This window comes from Orycteropus afer, unplaced genomic scaffold (genome assembly GCF_000298275.1).
Source record: "Orycteropus afer afer isolate SDZICR_OR568_19922 unplaced genomic scaffold, OryAfe1.0 scaffold00015, whole genome shotgun sequence".
In the NCBI taxonomy this organism is placed as follows: domain Eukaryota; kingdom Metazoa; phylum Chordata; class Mammalia; order Tubulidentata; family Orycteropodidae; genus Orycteropus; species Orycteropus afer.
The window spans coordinates 17,913,795-17,930,305 of record NW_006921602.1 but is presented as its reverse complement, the minus strand read 5'-3'; the positions used below and the strand labels follow the sequence as shown (position 1 = coordinate 17,930,305).

Here is a 16,511-nt window from a genome sequence, read left to right as displayed (position 1 = left end):
TCAGTGTGAAAGCTCCTCTGTGTCTCCTGACAAAAGGAAAAGTATATTAGTAATAATCACTTCAGAATCCAGCTCAAACTGGATCAAGCCAAAAGAAAAAGTATTGGTTCACATAAAAATTCAGGGTTAGGATACATGTATTGCTCATTCCAAGGGTTCACATGACTCATGTGATATCAACAAGATCCCATCTCTTTCTCTTCCCTGCCCCGTGCAAGGACTCTGCTTCTGTGTCTGACTCAGAAGCTTCTAGAAACAATTCTTAACTGCAAGAAGTCCCAAGAGAAAGTTCTTTCTCAGCAAACCCCAAAAAATCCTGGACCTGCATCTCATTTGCCTGGCTGGTGTTTCTGTAGTCAACCATTTAATAGTACAACAATGTTAATTTAATTGTTAGTGATCCAAAAGTATTTCCAACTATGTTAAGCTCATTGTTTTGAACATCATCGGGCATGATATTAAAAGACAATGAATGTCCTTTAATAGACTGCTGTATATATTGAAGTTGTCAAGGATTTCATTTTACTTGAATCCACAATCAATGCCCATGGGAACAGTAGTCAAGTAATCAAACAAGTTAATGCATTGGGTAAATCTGCTGCAAAAGACCTCTTTTAAGTGTTTAAAAGGAAAAATATCACTTTGAGGATTAAGGTGTGCTTGACCCAAGCCATGGTCTTTTCAGTTGCCTCAGATGCACGTGAAAGCTAGACAATAAATAAGGAAGACTGAAGAAGAATTGATGCATTTGAATTATGGTGTTGAAGAATATTGAATATACCATGGACTGCCTGAAGAACAAACAAACCTGTCTTGGAACAAGTACAGATTAAATACTCCTTAGAAGCTAGGATGGCAAGACTTCATCTTATATATATCTTTGACTTGTTTCCAGGAGGGAACAGTCCCTGGAAAAGGATATCATGCTTGGTAAAGTAGAGGGTCAGTTAAAAGAGGAAGACCCACAATGAGATGGACTAACACAGTGGCTGCAACAGTGGGCTCAGACAGCAATGACTGTGAGGATGGCGCAGGACAGTGTTTTGTTCTGTTGTACATGACATTCCTATGAGTCAGAGCCGACTCCACAGCACCTAAAAACAACATAAAACAAAGAGTTTACCACCATCCAGCCAAAGCTGTTACCGATATAGCTGCAGCACTAATCAGTAAAGTTTGTTACAAAAAGGTTGGCCTCGTCACCTTCTGGTGACCATAAAAACACTTCTTAGACACAAGTCACACTGTGTCTTGAAAGAAAGACCTATTTCCTGTTTCATATTAATATTTATTATGTCAGACAATCATAAGATGTTTACTGGAGCCTGGTCTCTGCAATTTATTAGAGCCACAGGGAATAGAAATGCTCTCCTGCAAACTGAAGTATCACGATGGCATTTAATAGCTTTGTTTGACAACATCATGCTTTATCACGTCTGGCTCATTTTGAAAATTATTTCACATTAAATGAGTTACCTTTGAAGGGAAGAATGAAGGGAGAGGGAAAGAATAATCCCTTAATAAGAGAAATTTAAAACTCAGCTAATTAAGAGAGAAATGTTTCTAATCCAGCTCTATAAATTTGGTGAATTTTTTTTTTTTTTTTTAATCAGATCAGCTAGAAGGCAATGAAGGATATCTACTTCTGGTCCACATCACTGCCAGCTGCTGCTTCAAGAGTCTAGCAAACCAGCCCTTGTTCAATAAGTCCACTGCTTTTATTTCTAGAGACATACAGCCTTTTTTGAACTTGGATGGTGATTTTATAAAGAGAGCTGTTGTTTTATTTACTCTCAATTAACCATGCTCAACTGTAAACAAAGTGTCTGTTTCAGTTCTGCTGACAATTATCCACTTTGTCAACATCTCCCTCAAGTACCTTCGGCATCTGGCTACTGAAGGGAACTGCTACATCAAAATGAATGTCTGTCTCAGTTAAAAGATGGTTAGGCACAGAATTTCATTGGTTTCTTCAGCCCATCAGCAATCAAGACAGAAACTAATGTCACCTAGGCATCTTGATGAGAATATATATCAACAGATAATAAAGGATTGCTCAGGATTTCCTTTCACTCCTGTGTTTGTTTTGTCAAAAAGAAGAAAATGATTCCAACTTAAGAATGTTTCAAATGGGAACTGGGGGTGGGGGGTGAGGTGAGTTCAGATACTTAGAAATTACCAGGCACAAGATGACATCTCTAGAAGTTCCTGAGAACTATATCCCCATATTAGTAACATTCCATGAAGTCACCAAAACCAAACTGTGCTTGAATTGGTCACAATTTATATGAGGAACGCACATAGTGAGTTTTGCTGTGAATTGACTAGGGATTGGAAGTAGCATGACTTTATCCACTGCTTTATCCCATTTTACTTAGGGGTGACTTTAAAAAAAAAAATTAAACATGCATAGTTAATATAAGGGGACAACTCTGCAGATCATTAATATTTTGCAACAGAGTACTGTTTTAAGAGCAAAATAAATATTACACCTGGTGCTTTGTTTGTTGAAGGAGATTACTATGGTGATCGCTGGACCTCCCCTTGAAGAAAGGAGTACAGAAACTTCACCTGGAAGCCGAAGCTGTGTTCATTCTGTTCTTTCATCAACAGTAAAGGAGAGAAATCAGATACATTAGGTGGGGAGGGGAGCTGGGGGGCCCCACAAACCGGTCTTCAAGGGGAGTATTTGAGTTAGTTACTTAGATTTTATACTCCAGAGATTAATTTACACCCAGTTTAAAACTAGGGAAATTCAAATCACTTGGCACCACACCCTCGAAGTTGGATTCCTGGGTGACAAGTTACCTTGGTGGTGAGCCCACAAGGATGTGCATACAGCTCACCAAAAGAAACCAGAAGTCTCGGCGGCCAGTCTAGAGTCCCGATCCACCGAAAATGGCCGAGAGCCAAAGTCAAATCCAGAAAAAATTGACCTCCACGGTAAGGGACACTGAATTCCACAACGTTGGGACAGGGCCGACAGGGGCTCCAGGATCGCGAAAGAAACCAGTTAAGATGGACCGGAATTGGGAGGTGGAGATGTGGTGGTAGGGGAGGCAGCTAGTGAGGGGGTCTGCTTCGCTCCTTTTTTGTGACAAAAGCTTATCAATCTAATTTCATGTAATTGATTTTAATGAATGTGTGTGGGGAGGGATGGTTCTCCGCATTAACGACTGCCCCGGGTCATCAGCCTTCGCGGGGCGGCGGCTCCAGATGCAGATCTCAGCCTCTCCTCGCCCGCTGGCCTGTCGCGACTGGGCTTTTCGCCTCCCTTTTGGGCCCTAGGCAGCTGGGAGGTCGGAGACTCTGAATTCTGACCGGACCACCACCCCTTTTCACCTGGTAATTTATGCACAATTAATTGAGATATCTTTTATACTTGATGTGTTGTAAAATTAATGCCTGATTTATGTAATTAGTCAATTAACTCTAATTCCAGCATATGTTCCCAATGCCCAGAAGGTGTTCTGTTTCCCAGGTACTTATTTTGATGTCAGGAAATGCAGCTAATTAATTTTACATGCATATTAATTTGGGCTCTGTTTAGCCGTTCCCTTTGTGCAAGTAATTTTAATATTTGTCTTTCTAACCTTTTGGGGTAGGGTGGGGAAGTTGCAAGTGGGGGTGAGCTGCACGTGGGCACGAACCTGGATGACACCTGAGGGGTGGTGTCTGTATCAAGACAGGGTGCTAGGACAAAGGCCCCAAGTGGCGGGTGGCGACTGGGCTGAGCTCAGCAGGCCTTTAGGGGGCGTTGCGGCTCCTGACCCCACCCAGTGCGTTTGCACAAGTCTTTGGGAAACTGAGCTGTAGGGCAAGGAGGCCAAGGAGCTGGAGTGCTGAAGGTAACCCAGCTGGGCGCTTCCTGGTCCCTGAACAACCCACCCTACCAGGTCAGCCTCATTCTCCTGGGCGATAGAGAGGCTTTCTTTACGTCCTGAAGAACGGCTCCGATTTTCAGGCGGGTGCGGGAGGCAGAAGGCGAGAGGAGCCTCAGCGGTCTAGACCCGTACTCCTAAGTATCCTGCTGCTTCCCAAGTGCCGGGACTCGGAACTCCTGCGATTTCCGAAGCTGCAGGATGGAGGGAGAGGGGAAGCACGCCTCAATTTCGTCCTGTGCAAGCCTCCATCTGTCTTCTTCTGGCAGGGAGTGAAGATCAAGCAGGGCGAAAGTTTACTTTCCAAGTTATTGGATGGCACATTACAACTTTTATCCTTTTTGGACAAATTAATGAGCAATTTAATTAATGAAATCAGAGAGTAGTGTAAGTGCTATGATAATGAAGTTAAATGAGTGCACAGTAAAATATTCACTAATCCAGCGCATTGCCAAATATCCCCTTAATTCTGCTTAACACTAAAAGGGTTTTGAGCACCATAATGAGATTCCTCTGTCTGCTAATTAATTGACACGCTCCTGAATATTCATATGAGCTAGCACCAATACGTTCCTAATTGCACCGTGGAATAGATCTCAGAGGAAAGTAAATCGCCATAGACTTAATTAAAATAATGTATTCCAGATCCAGGACGGGAAAAGATGAGACATTTGCCTTCGAGCGCGCAAAGAAAGTGGCACCTGGTTGGTGGAGGGGCGAGGTATCAAACGTCCGCGCCCAGCCTGATACAGGCGGCGTGGGACATGCAGGGAGGGCGTCTGGCTTCTGAAAACAGCAGCTACACTCGGTCCAAACCCCGCGGCCCCGGAGGCGTGGGCTCCTAGGAGCCTCCGAGTTCCTGTTGCCCTCCACCAGTTGCCCCATCCGAGGAGAGTGGGCGATGGGTCAGAGTCCGGCGGCCTGGGCTCCAGCCTAGCACTCCCCCTTTTCCTCCCTGCAGCCCCGCAGGTGGTCCGAGTGCCGTCTACCTGGGCACAGTAGGAAACGTCATCGGTTAGGCAATTCCCAGGGAAAGTTTTCCCAGAGGTGGTCGAAGCTCACCCAACTCTCCCAACTCATGTTGCCATCTGAGAGAAATCGCTAGCATTTCTCTTTGGGGAAGGCTTACAGCTTGCGGGAGGTTGCCAGGATCCTGTCTTGTTGCTGTTGTTGGGTGCCGTAGAGTCGGTTCCGACTAGTACGGATCCCGTGGATACTGTCTTTCCTCCCGGCTCCCGCGCCCATAGAAAGCTTTGCAGTGTCCAAATCTGGAGCCGCTAATTTCCTGGGCGCATTGTCGCTTTCTTGGCGAGACCAGTGCCGGGGCGCATCCCAGACAAGCTCACCTCGGTCTGGAGGAGGAAGAGTTAGGCTGCAGACCTAAACTTCGGAGCTCCACGGCTGTCATTTTTCACCAGAGACTCTGGTTCTTCGGAAAGACGAGTCCCCCCTCCCTCGCTTCTTTTTGAGATTAAAAAAAAAAAAAAAAAAACCACCACAGGTTAGAAACTAAAAAGAGTTTATTTGAAGACATACAAATGCATATTTATTATACACATGTAGGCATTAACAATGTAAATTACACCGCCAGCAGTTGCTGGTTGTTTATTCATTAGATCTTTAGAAAATCTACATTGCCTCCAGATAGAGCGATAATAATATGAAATACACAAGCAGTTTACATAACCAACTTGGGCGCCGAGCTCCGTGTTCTGCTCGGAGTCATCAATAGGTCGAGGGATCCGGACGAGAAGGAAAACCTCTGCCCTTTTTGAAAGAAGTAAAAGACGTGGAGAAAGGGGAAGGAACTGCCTCACTATGCATGGCTCCCCAATTTTACCCCGTTTGCGGGTAGCTTTTTTCTTTTGTAAACTTCAGTTAAAGAAAAACAAATAGGTGAAAAGTGGGTGAACTGATGGAAGGAAAAGATGGATATCCCACCCCCACCCCCAAGTTCCGGGTATTCAGATGCACCTGGGACCAGGGATCCAAACTGTTTTCTGGGGCAGAAGTAAGAAGGGAGTTTTCTTCACTGCCTGGGCGGTAAGAAAAGGAAGCCAACCTTAGTCAAGAAAAGCCATCCGCTCCACCAATCAATTCGCTGTGGCCACCATAAATGGTCATCGCTCCAAAGAAAATCACCTGCTGCATTCGGATTTTCTAAATTAAATGCTCGGTGGTTCTAGATTTATTCGAAGGATGGAGAGAGGGAGTTTCCTTAAAGGAAAAATGGCAGGGCAGAATATATAGATAATATTTATATACTATAACAAAAAACTCACTGCTGTGGAGTAGGAGCTGACTCACAGTGACCCCTCCTTGGGTTTCCCAGGTGGTATCACTACGGAAGTAGATTGCTCAACCTTCCTTTCGAGGAGTGTCTGGTGAGCTTGAACCGCCAGCCTTCTGGTTAGCAGTCAAGTGCCTTAGGCACTAAGCCACCAGAGCTCCTTATATACTATGTTGTTGTTGTTATGTGCCTTCCAGTCCGCCCCGACTCATAGCGACCCCTCCTTGGGTTTCCGAGGCAGTATCACTACGGAAGTATATTGCTCAATCTCCCTTCCGAGGAGTGGCTGGTGGGTTTGAACCGCCAGCCTTCTGGTTAGCAGTCAAGTTATAAATGTTGTTGTTGTTGTTGTTGTGTGCCGTCGAGTCGGCCCCGACTCATAGCGACCCCTCCTTGGGTTTCCGAGGCAGTATCACTACGGAAGTAGGATTGCCCAACCTTACTTCCGTGGAGTGGCTGGTGGGTTTGAACCGCCAGCCTTCTGGTTAGCAGTCAAGTACTTTAGCCACTATGCTACCAGAGTATCCATATATTCTGTGCTCCCATTTATTTATATACTATTCATATACTATATGCAATATCTACATGTTATAATGTTATATATCACATATATGGTATGTATTTACTAAATTCTTTCCCAATAAATAACATGCGTGTGTAGTGGGAGTGTTGCTTACTAGGGTCACTGATGATGGGGCAGGGAGGCGGTGAACGATGTCAGACGCAATTGGAAGGACGAAATCGCCTAAAAACTGCACTGATCCTAAGAACGGTCAGACTGGTGAGTTAATCGCTTCTCCCATCCACTCACCATGGCTTCCCACTAAGTCGCTGAGATGTGGAGGTGATAGGGTGCAGAGTGGACTTTTGTTTGGTTTTTCCCTTCCCTCCTTTTCTCCTTTCCCTCTCTTTCTCCCTGGCTGGTACAATCTTGGACAGGCTGCTGGAAGACAGCGGGTTAGTTGCGGACCTGGCGTCCTGTCCTTACCGCTGCGGGAATGGAAAGGGAAACTTAAGACCGCAGGAGTGAAGGGTGGGGAAGGAAAGGGAAAAGAGAGAAGGAGAAAGAGAAAGAGGCAAAAAGGGCAAAGATGTGTGGGGCGTCGATAAGCAATCGGGGCAACCCTTGTTCTTCCGCCAACCCACCCTACCCCCACCCCCATCCCTACAGCTTATCAGTGAACTGCGACCCATCGCGAAGTCAACCAAGTAAGGTTCTGCGCTATTTGGGCACCAGAAGCAGGGACCGTAGTAAGGACGCGGACGCGCGTGCAGGAGGGGGCGGAGGTGGCACCCTGGACTGGCTAAGCCAAGTCCTGGTCCCAGGTGACAACTGCCTGAGCGGAAAGACCCGGCTGCTGAGGGGCAAGGACCGTCGGTGGCCCCTCAGGCTCCGCCAAGCCCCGCCTCCTAGCCATTCTTAGCTGGGGGAGGCCAGTAAGGATCAGCCGCTTTCTTTCTTTTCTTTCTTTCTTTTTCAAACTTGCTTTGTGGGTGGCAGCTCAGTGGGGGACGCAAGGAGACAAAAAACAAAAAGCCCAAACGGGGGTAGGGGATTCGGGAGAGAGAGGCAGAAAAGAGGAGAGAGACAGAGAGGGAGAGAAATCAAATAGTTTAACCTTCCCAGGAACACGGCGAGTTATTACATCTGAAGGCTGTTGTGGTCTTCAGCGAAACCTGCTTCTGCCATTAAGAAAACACATAGTGCACAGGTTCACCCCAGTTAAGCTCTCCTCCCCGGTCAGCCTGAACAAACAAAGCAGAAGCGCCTGCTTTTAAGGCTGGAGACCCACAGGTTTAATCTGTTTTAAAACAGAGGACAAACACCAACATATATGATGGCTGCAAAATACTACTCATTTCAATGTCTGCAGTTTTCACAGAATCCAAGTTAATTCATCTTTCTGAGTAAAGTACGTTTAGTCTACTGTCTAGGATTTACCTCAATGGTCTATTGCAACCTATGTATTCTGGAAAACACTTTCCAGGGAGGTTAAAACTTTGTCCCCACTTACTGGAAGATTTTGAAACATAAGCTCAAGATTGCCTCCCTCTTTCTGCTTTTCCAAAATCCTTCCAAAAATTTCAAGAGTGTGTGCCCAGACAGAAATACTTATCTCCCCCACCCCCCTTTTCAGTCTAAGCAACCAAGTAACTCTTGGCAAAGAAAATTGATATGAAATGTATAGGGTGTTTTTCCCTCCTTCTCCCCCATTTAGGAAAAAAAAAAAAGAAAGAGAAGAAAAGAAAAACCCTTTGCTCCACCCCGCTATTAAACAAAACACAATACCTTTTTCTGGGTGGTACTGCACAGAAGTTGATTCAGTTTTGACAATGTTGTTTAGCTATCATTTGCTATTTTGAATGAATGGGAGCAATCCCCCCTTTTACAACATTTGTTTCCTATTATGGAGAGGTGCAGCAGTTGAGGGCAGACATGTGAAAGTGGCTGTTTGATTCTCTTTTTCATCCCCCTGACCCTGCTTTTGTCCCTCCTCACCCTGGGAATGTCACGCCTCGCTACTTCACTTTGAGATGCTCGAGAAAGTGGCTTTGTTATTCCCTTTTAGACACACACGAAATTGTTCTCATTCCCCCCTCTGTAAAAGATACTTCACATCGGGACTCGGTTCACAAGTGCAATGCAATTTGGCTTAGTCCAACCTTTGTTCTGCTTGTACAAATGAGCGAACAGTGCACACATTATACAGTTGATCTACTGCTGTCTTAACCCCAGAGTTAGGGGCTGGGAGAAAAGCAAGTTAATCCCTTCAATACCAAGGCGGCTTTAGCAATATTTCCTCCAATAATAATATAGAGTTGAATTGTTCTTCTATTTCAAATAGTGCAAAACAAAACTTATGAGGAGGGTTTTACCATAAAAACTTCCAACGATATTTTGCAAGTAATGTTTTGATAAATATATTTGTAGGGCTGGCAATGTCCATTTTAAAACTATGCAATTGTGCAAAGAAGGAATTCGATTTGGAAACTAAGGTTTCAAAGCCTTGAGGTCTCAGAGCCAACCACATCCAGGCAAAGACTAAATGGTATTTGGCAAACAGATTCCAAAGAGAAGGCATTGTGCCAAGCAGTCCTAAAGAGTTGTTTTCACGGGCATCAAAATTTCCCACTCACTATAGGCCTGAGTTGGCACTTCTTTGTGATGGGGTGGGGGGCGGCGGCAAACAGGACCAGGACCTACTAGCTACTGTTTGTTGTGTGCCTGAAGTGGAGGAAAAGATGGGCCTTCCATCTCTTCAAAGTTCCGTAGTTGCCTAGGAAGCATTCCTAAAATACAGCTAGTCGTGGCCACTCCCTTCCCTCCACCCCCAAGCAAAACAGGTTTAGCTCCTGGGTCCTGGCTATACCCAGAGGCCATACCCACCGCCGGAGCAAGTTTGTCATGGTTAAGCACCGGCAATGTAGCCTGACGTCTAACACCCCACTTTGGACAGGAAAAGAAAGTGGGCAGGAGGTGAAGATCTGAGAACTTGGCAAGATTTGATGGGGAAAGAAGAACTTATCTTAGGCACTATAATTTTCATCAAAAGTTTGTGTTTCAACCTCCGTGCTATGAGTTAAGGTCCAAACTCCATGTAACCAAGTCACCAGCCAAAGATAAAGATGGTTCCAAAGTTCCCTGGCAGACATTCTTTCCTAAAGTTGGATAAAGAAGTGGGCCCTTCGGTTGCTTGGAGAATGCGAGGCATCGGGGCGCTCGGACTCACGCGGAGTTCTTTGACTACTTTGGCACTAGGTCAGAAAGTGTGTCCCCTCACCTGCCTCTCTCTTGGACAGTTTGATTTCTCGCCAGCGTCAGAGTAGAGGGGTAGTGCTGTTCAGACGCCTGGGAAGCCTGAAGACTCTTGCGGAAGAGTCTGTAGATTACTAGTGCCAAAGCGCCTAGCCAGGTGCAGATCTCTGGCACCTGCGAGCCAGTACATTGGTGCGGTGCCCCCGGGACAACAGAACTCCCTGAATCGCTTCTCTCAGGTCCTGAGATCCCGAATGTTAAATGTGGTCACTCCGCGTGGCCGGGGGCTAGGGAGGAGAGAAGGGAACACAAGACTTCGAGGACACAGACTCCAGGACACTCAGGACCACTTTTTTTTTTTTTTCAATTGACCGCTGCCAAGCTGAGAGAGTTTGTTTTAGTGCTGAATACCACGCGAACAAAATCCTTTTGAAAGGGAAGCTAAGTCGTTTCACGCCACCAAAGTGCAGATTTGGTGAAGAATGACTGATGGGACAAAGCCGTGCGGTGCTTTAGCGCGGGTTCCCATAGGCAGCGCAGCACTTGGGGAAACGCAGAAGACAGCCTGCAAAGATCGGGAGGGACCAGAGGAGGCACTCAAGGCCCCAAAACTTAAAATCGACTGCGCGCCGGCCCTCAACCCCCTCCCGCTGCCACATTTCACTGACAATTTGAGAGAGAAGATGGAAGTGGAGAGGAGAGGAGTGAAGGGAAGAGGGATGAGGGACACGGGTGCAGGAGGAGAGGGGGACAAGGGGGGGGAAGAAGTTCAGAATGGGGGGGGGGCAGGAGATTCTGAGGGAGAAAGAAGGCGGAGGAGGAGGGAGGCAGGGGAGCGCTTAGCCCAAACGCTGCAGGCAGCGCGCGCAGTTGACTTTCCAAGTGGGGAAGGCGTGTATTGTTTTTGGCGCCTAGGAAACCTTCAGAAGCTGCCGGGTACTTTCCCTCCACCTCCCGTCGGTGTTTGGTAAATATTAACAAACCAGGGCGCGTTATTTTCCGGAGCGTGGATGGAGGAGCTTTTCGGGCCGGGATGGTTTTCCTCTCCTGGGGGTCCCGCCCTGAAACCACAGCCCCACCCTGCACGCACACACACACCTGCTTGACAACAGAAGGAATCAAAATCAATATTGTATTTGTCACCCCTCTGTCTCCTTTTTACTCCCTCAGCAGCCCGGGTGCCACTGAAGCGAATTGTGGATTTATGGAGGGAAATTAGCATAAATTATTACGAAATCTGTAGCCGTGTGTGGTCCAGCTTGTGGGAAAAGAAGCTATTGCGAACTCTCCAAGCAGAAAGGTGGTCGGTGTGGGCTCTGCGGAGGCGATGAATGGCTATTGCACGAAAGAGATTTCCATTTGGTTTGCACATGGGTATAATTGACTTATGTGTATTTTATACAGTTTTCCCAACAACCCTCTAAGCCTCCGGGTCGGATGTGCACCCCCCCCCCCAAGCTTCTGTTTGCTTTGGGTTCTGTACAATAGACTCTGATGCACTTTTCAAGATTTCTGAAAAGTGCTCCTTCCCTCCTTTTCTTCATAATACCAATCTTAAAACGCTGTAAATAACATGCAAATCCCCCATCTTCCCCCTGGGCTTTGCAGATTTCCAGCGAGAACCAACATACAACTTGTTGTAAAGTAGGCGTTTTAATTTTGAATCTTCCCCCAACTCCCCACCCCACCAAAGGCAAACAGGAGCTATTAGGGTCGATTTACTTAATTAACCCTAAGCAGGGGGAATCTGCCCCACTTCCCATCCCCACCCAGCCAAACTTTGAAAATTCATCAGACACAAATTCCTACTTGTGACATTTCACGTCCCAAATTTGGTGGTGACAACTTTCCCGGGGAGATGGACAAAGATTTTATTCTAGCTTGCACCCCCCCCCAATCGTTTCCATTCTTAGAATTTAGTTAATCTTCTGTTTACTCTGAGCAATGATTTCGACAGCCGTACAATGGCCCTTTGCAAGGCAACAAAATGCGGATTGTTGAAATAAGAAAACACTTCTCTCCAGCACCCCAGCTCCCACAATTAACACGCACTCACTTCCCGGGTAGAAAAACCTTTCTGGCTGTCATTGCGGAACGGAGATGTTTCACTATTTCAGCATCCCACATCTCGAATCTAACCACCCTTAGTATTTTATCTATGTTTCCATAAATCAGTATGAACTGACGCACATATTTGCTGAAAGGTCCTGAAAGTCCTTGGAGGTTTCCATGCTGGTACCTTTCCTCTGCTGGAGCGCTCCTGCCTCGCCCACGGGAAACCTTTCAGTTGAACCTCGGAGGCCAGCTGTCGTCTGGAGCAGGAAAGCCATGGATCAGCGCCTTTCCGTTCTGGGAAACACAACCTTCCTCACTAGCACTCATCACAGGTCCCTCAGTCTCCCGAGCTCCTCTCACTCCCAGGCTCCTCTCACCCCAGGACCCTGAGCCGAACCCGGCCGCGCCAAGTCACACCCCAAAAGCCGCACCTCTTTAGGGGCTGAAACGCACGCTGTTGCAGCGAGTATCCGCTGCAGCTCCGCGGAGGTTCCACCCCGGTCCAAAGGGTTTATCTGCCGAGGGTTTATTTGCCCTTCTCAGGCCGTGCTCCCAAAAGGCAGGTCAGTGTCCCTCCCCCACCCTCTAGCACCCACCTCCTCCTCCTGGTTATTTTTTTCCGAGTTAAGAAGGTGACATTATTCTCTTCTTCAAGCACTTCTGTTAATATTGGAAAACGTGCGCTTGCATCTCAAACGAGCCAGCCCAGACGCGAGAGCCATTTCAATATTAATGAAATTGTTTAATCTCCTAAATTCATCGTGTTTAAGTTACGTTTTGGTGAGTTATTGACCACCTCCGAAAACTATGGTTAATGGGGTTGTGTGTGAGTGCGCGCTGGAAGATCTTTTTTATGCTAACCCCAAACAGCGCCGCTAACAATGCACTAACATCACTTAATGTGTCTCAACTTCGCCCCCAGAACCCCTTCCACCCCCAATCTCCTGGAGGGGGGGGGAAGTTCTCACATTTCCGGACTTCGAAGGTGATTCTGTGTGGGCTGTTGGAATTGTTTTTAACAACGCAGTAAAAAGAATTTCTTTAAAAAGCCGTAAAGGTCAGACAGAGAACGTGTAGAAACCACTGAGAACTCCTGGCGCCTACTTGCAGACTGCGTGCACGCAGGCAGGGACGACTCACTGTTTTTTCCATAGCAATTTCACTACGGCGATGATGATGATAATAATAATAATAGATCATTGCACCCTCCCCAGAGGAATCCGAACCGTAGGGAGCCTTGTGCTCTCACCAGGCGGCGTGACCCAAGGCTTATCCCCATCCTCCTCCCTTTCCAAAAGGAAGAATGCTCGCTGGTTCTTTACAAGTCTTAGAAGTCACTGCTGTTTTAGTGGAACCCCAGGCAGCTTTTGCAGGCTCTCTAAACCTTAAATAAGTTTTCCTTAAAAAAAAAAAAAAAAAAAAAAAAAAAATGATGCCTTCAATTTTACTTCCCAAGTGCACATGGAAAACACAAGAAGAAAAACAAGCAAACCTGCAATATCTGGGGATAGGGCACTAAGAAGAAGAAGAGAAAAAAAAAAAAAAAACCGGGAGGGAGGCGGAGAGAGGGGATAGTTCCGGCTGTAAAATGCAAACTTCCAGGAAGCGCCTGACGCCAAAAGTTTCAAGCCACCTGGGGAAGGGAAGAGCCAGAGACCCTGCGGTTTTGCTAGTGATAAAGTGGGTCAACCAATTAAGTTCAGGCCTTCCCCAGGCCCACAACAGCCCAGCGCCTCCATTCAGCGTCCAAGCTAATTCCTGGAAGACTTATAAAGCGAAGACCTTGACAATTCGGAAAGATATACTTTTTTTTTTTTTTTAATTTGACCAATACATTTTAGATTCAAAGTGGTTCTAACACGAGACTTTCCCGTTATTTTTGTAAGGTTGTTGTATTTTTTTCTTTTCTTTTTCTAAACCCTATCACTTTTTAAAAGCCACATACCCCAACTGTGCAGAGCTCAGGAAGGCCAAATCAAACTTCATCCTGCCTCCTGGAGGACAGGGGAAGGGATGGGGGGTGTGTGTGCATTTTCATTATATCTCATGCAACCGGCCCAGGGTAGTGCCGAGCGTTGGAAAAGGATCTCTGCTTCAAGGGAAAGCCGTGCCTAAAGTTAGCTAAAAATACAAACCCGATACAATGTAGAGCAAACAGAATACCCCAGTCAAGCATTTCCATGTCAGATAAAATCTGCACCGCAGCTCCGTCTGTGAACAAGAGTGGTCGCCTGGCTCCCCGCATCGCGGCGGCCGCCTTCTCATACCTTCACACTGCTCACCCGGACCAGCGCGTTCCGCTCCCCACCGGTGGCCGAGGCTCTTCCCCCTTGCCCAGTCCTGAGCTGGAAGTGATTCCTATTGGCCAAGGTGTCCATGTAAATAGGTGTGAAAGAAACCAGAGCTGGCCAGGCTCACTCCCCTCGCTCAGTCCCCTCCCTCTGCAGCCCCCGCTCCCCCTCCTCTTCCTCCTCCTCCCAAGGCGATTGTCATATGATAGCTAAGAAGTGGCACATTAATGAAGCGCCGCTACAGGGGTCTTTTCTGCTCCTGTCACTGCTTAAAACTATCAGATGGTTCGAGGAAGGACATGGAGGCAGCCACCTAGCTCAGCGGAGCCGCGGAGCCCACAGCAGCGCCCTCCGCAGCCCCGAGGCGGCCGCTACCACTGTCTGCGCCGGAACTCCACAGCCGAGCTCGGACGCCCGCGGGGCGCACCGCCAGAGAGCTGCGGACCAGACGGCGCGGGGCGCTGCGGGGCTGAGTTGCCAAGCCGAGGGGTGCGCCGAGCCCAGCTGATCCGGGACTTCGCGCCGGGACTGCGCGCCGGGAGGGACGCGGAGAGCGGCAGCGTCATCCCGGATGCGAACACGCAACTTGGAGCAACTTTAAGGTGAGCAGCTTTGGTTTCTGGCCTTTACCCCATCCGCGCTCTCGAGCCAGCTTACTTCGCTCAACCCTTTCGCCACTCGCCGGCTTCCACTCTCGCGCCCCCTGGCCGCGCCCTGCTCTACGCACAAAGTTGCGAGCTAAAGCGCGCGGCCGCGGGCCGCTCCAGTGCAACAGCCCTACCCTCCCCCGCCCCGTCCAAATCTGTGACTTGGCCTGGCTGACCTCACGATGTCTGTCTGTGCGTCCGTACCACCCTCCCCCCCCCCACCTCCCCACCTCCCATTACCTCTCTCCTTTTCTCAGATTCGAGCAGCCGGCCGGCCCGCGCGCACCCTGAGCAAAGAAGAGGGCGAGCAAGAAGATGCCTCGGCCCGGCCGCAACACGTACAGCGACCAGAAGCCTCCCTACTCGTACATCTCGCTGACCGCCATGGCTATCCAGAGCTCGCCCGAGAAGATGCTGCCACTGAGTGAGATCTACAAGTTCATCATGGACCGCTTCCCCTACTACCGGGAGAACACTCAGCGCTGGCAGAACAGCCTGCGCCACAACCTCTCCTTCAACGACTGCTTCATCAAGATCCCGCGGCGGCCAGATCAGCCCGGCAAGGGCAGCTTCTGGGCGCTGCACCCCAGCTGCGGAGACATGTTCGAGAACGGCAGCTTCCTGCGGCGCCGCAAACGCTTCAAGGTGCTCAAGTCGGATCACCTGGCGCCCAGCAAGCCCGCGGACGCGGCGCAGTACTTGCAGCAGCAGGCCAAGTTACGCCTCAGCGCGCTGGCCGCCTCCGGCACGCACCTGCCACAGATGCCGGCCGCTGCCTATAACCTGGGCGGCGTGGCGCAGCCCTCGGGCTTCAAGCACCCCTTCGCCATCGAGAACATCATTGCGCGCGAGTACAAGATGCCTGGGGGGCTGGCCTTCTCCGCCATGCAGCCGGTGCCCGCCGCCTATCCGCTCCCCAACCAGTTGACTACCATGGGCAGCTCGCTGGGCACCGGCTGGCCACACGTGTACGGCTCCGCCGGCATGATCGACTCGGCCACCCCCATCTCCATGGCGAGTGCCGACTACAGCGCTTACGGCGTGCCGCTGAAGCCGCTGTGCCACGCTGCAGGCCAGACGCTGCCCGCCATCCCTGTGCCCATCAAGCCCACGCCGGCTGCCGTGCCTGCGCTGCCCGCGCTGCCCGCGCCCATTCCCACCTTGCTCTCGAACTCGCCGCCCTCGCTAAGCCCCACATCCTCTCAAACAGCCACCAGCCAAAGCAGCCCCGCCACCCCCAGCGAAACGCTCACCAGCCCGGCCTCCGCCTTGCACTCGGTGGCCGTACACTGACCCAGAGCGGCCGGCGCCCCCTCTTACTCCCCTATCCGCCAGCTCACGCGCCTTCCCCAGGCTCCCAGTCCTGCCCTCCCCGACCTGGGACGCCATCCTGACTTGTCCATTTCACTTTTGCCAACCCTCTCTCCCCCATGAGGACTTTGCTTTGGACCTAGAAGGAGACAAAACACAAACTTGCAGATGGGCCTGGAGGCGCGTGGGAGTGGCCCTAGATCCCACGAGAGGGGAAGGTAGGGGGCACCTGAGCCCAGCCATCCCATCCCCCAGGGCCCCGAAACAACCTCCCATTTA

General features: G+C 49.1%; 1 protein-coding gene across 1 annotated transcript; it reads left to right on the top strand.

Moving 5' to 3' along the window:
• Positions 1 to 15,236: 15,236 nt before the first annotated feature.
• On the top strand, positions 15,237 to 16,214 carry FOXB1 (forkhead box B1). Its single transcript, XM_007958314.2, has one exon. It carries the CDS (start codon positions 15,237 to 15,239, stop codon positions 16,212 to 16,214), a length of 978 nt encoding a protein of 325 aa, XP_007956505.1.
• The last annotated feature ends 297 nt before the right edge of the window (positions 16,215 to 16,511 follow it).

Coding starts and splice junctions, on each gene's coding strand:
- FOXB1 (XM_007958314.2), top strand. CDS start 15,237: ATGCCTCGGCCCGGCCGCAACACGTACAGCGACCAGAAGCCTCCCTAC.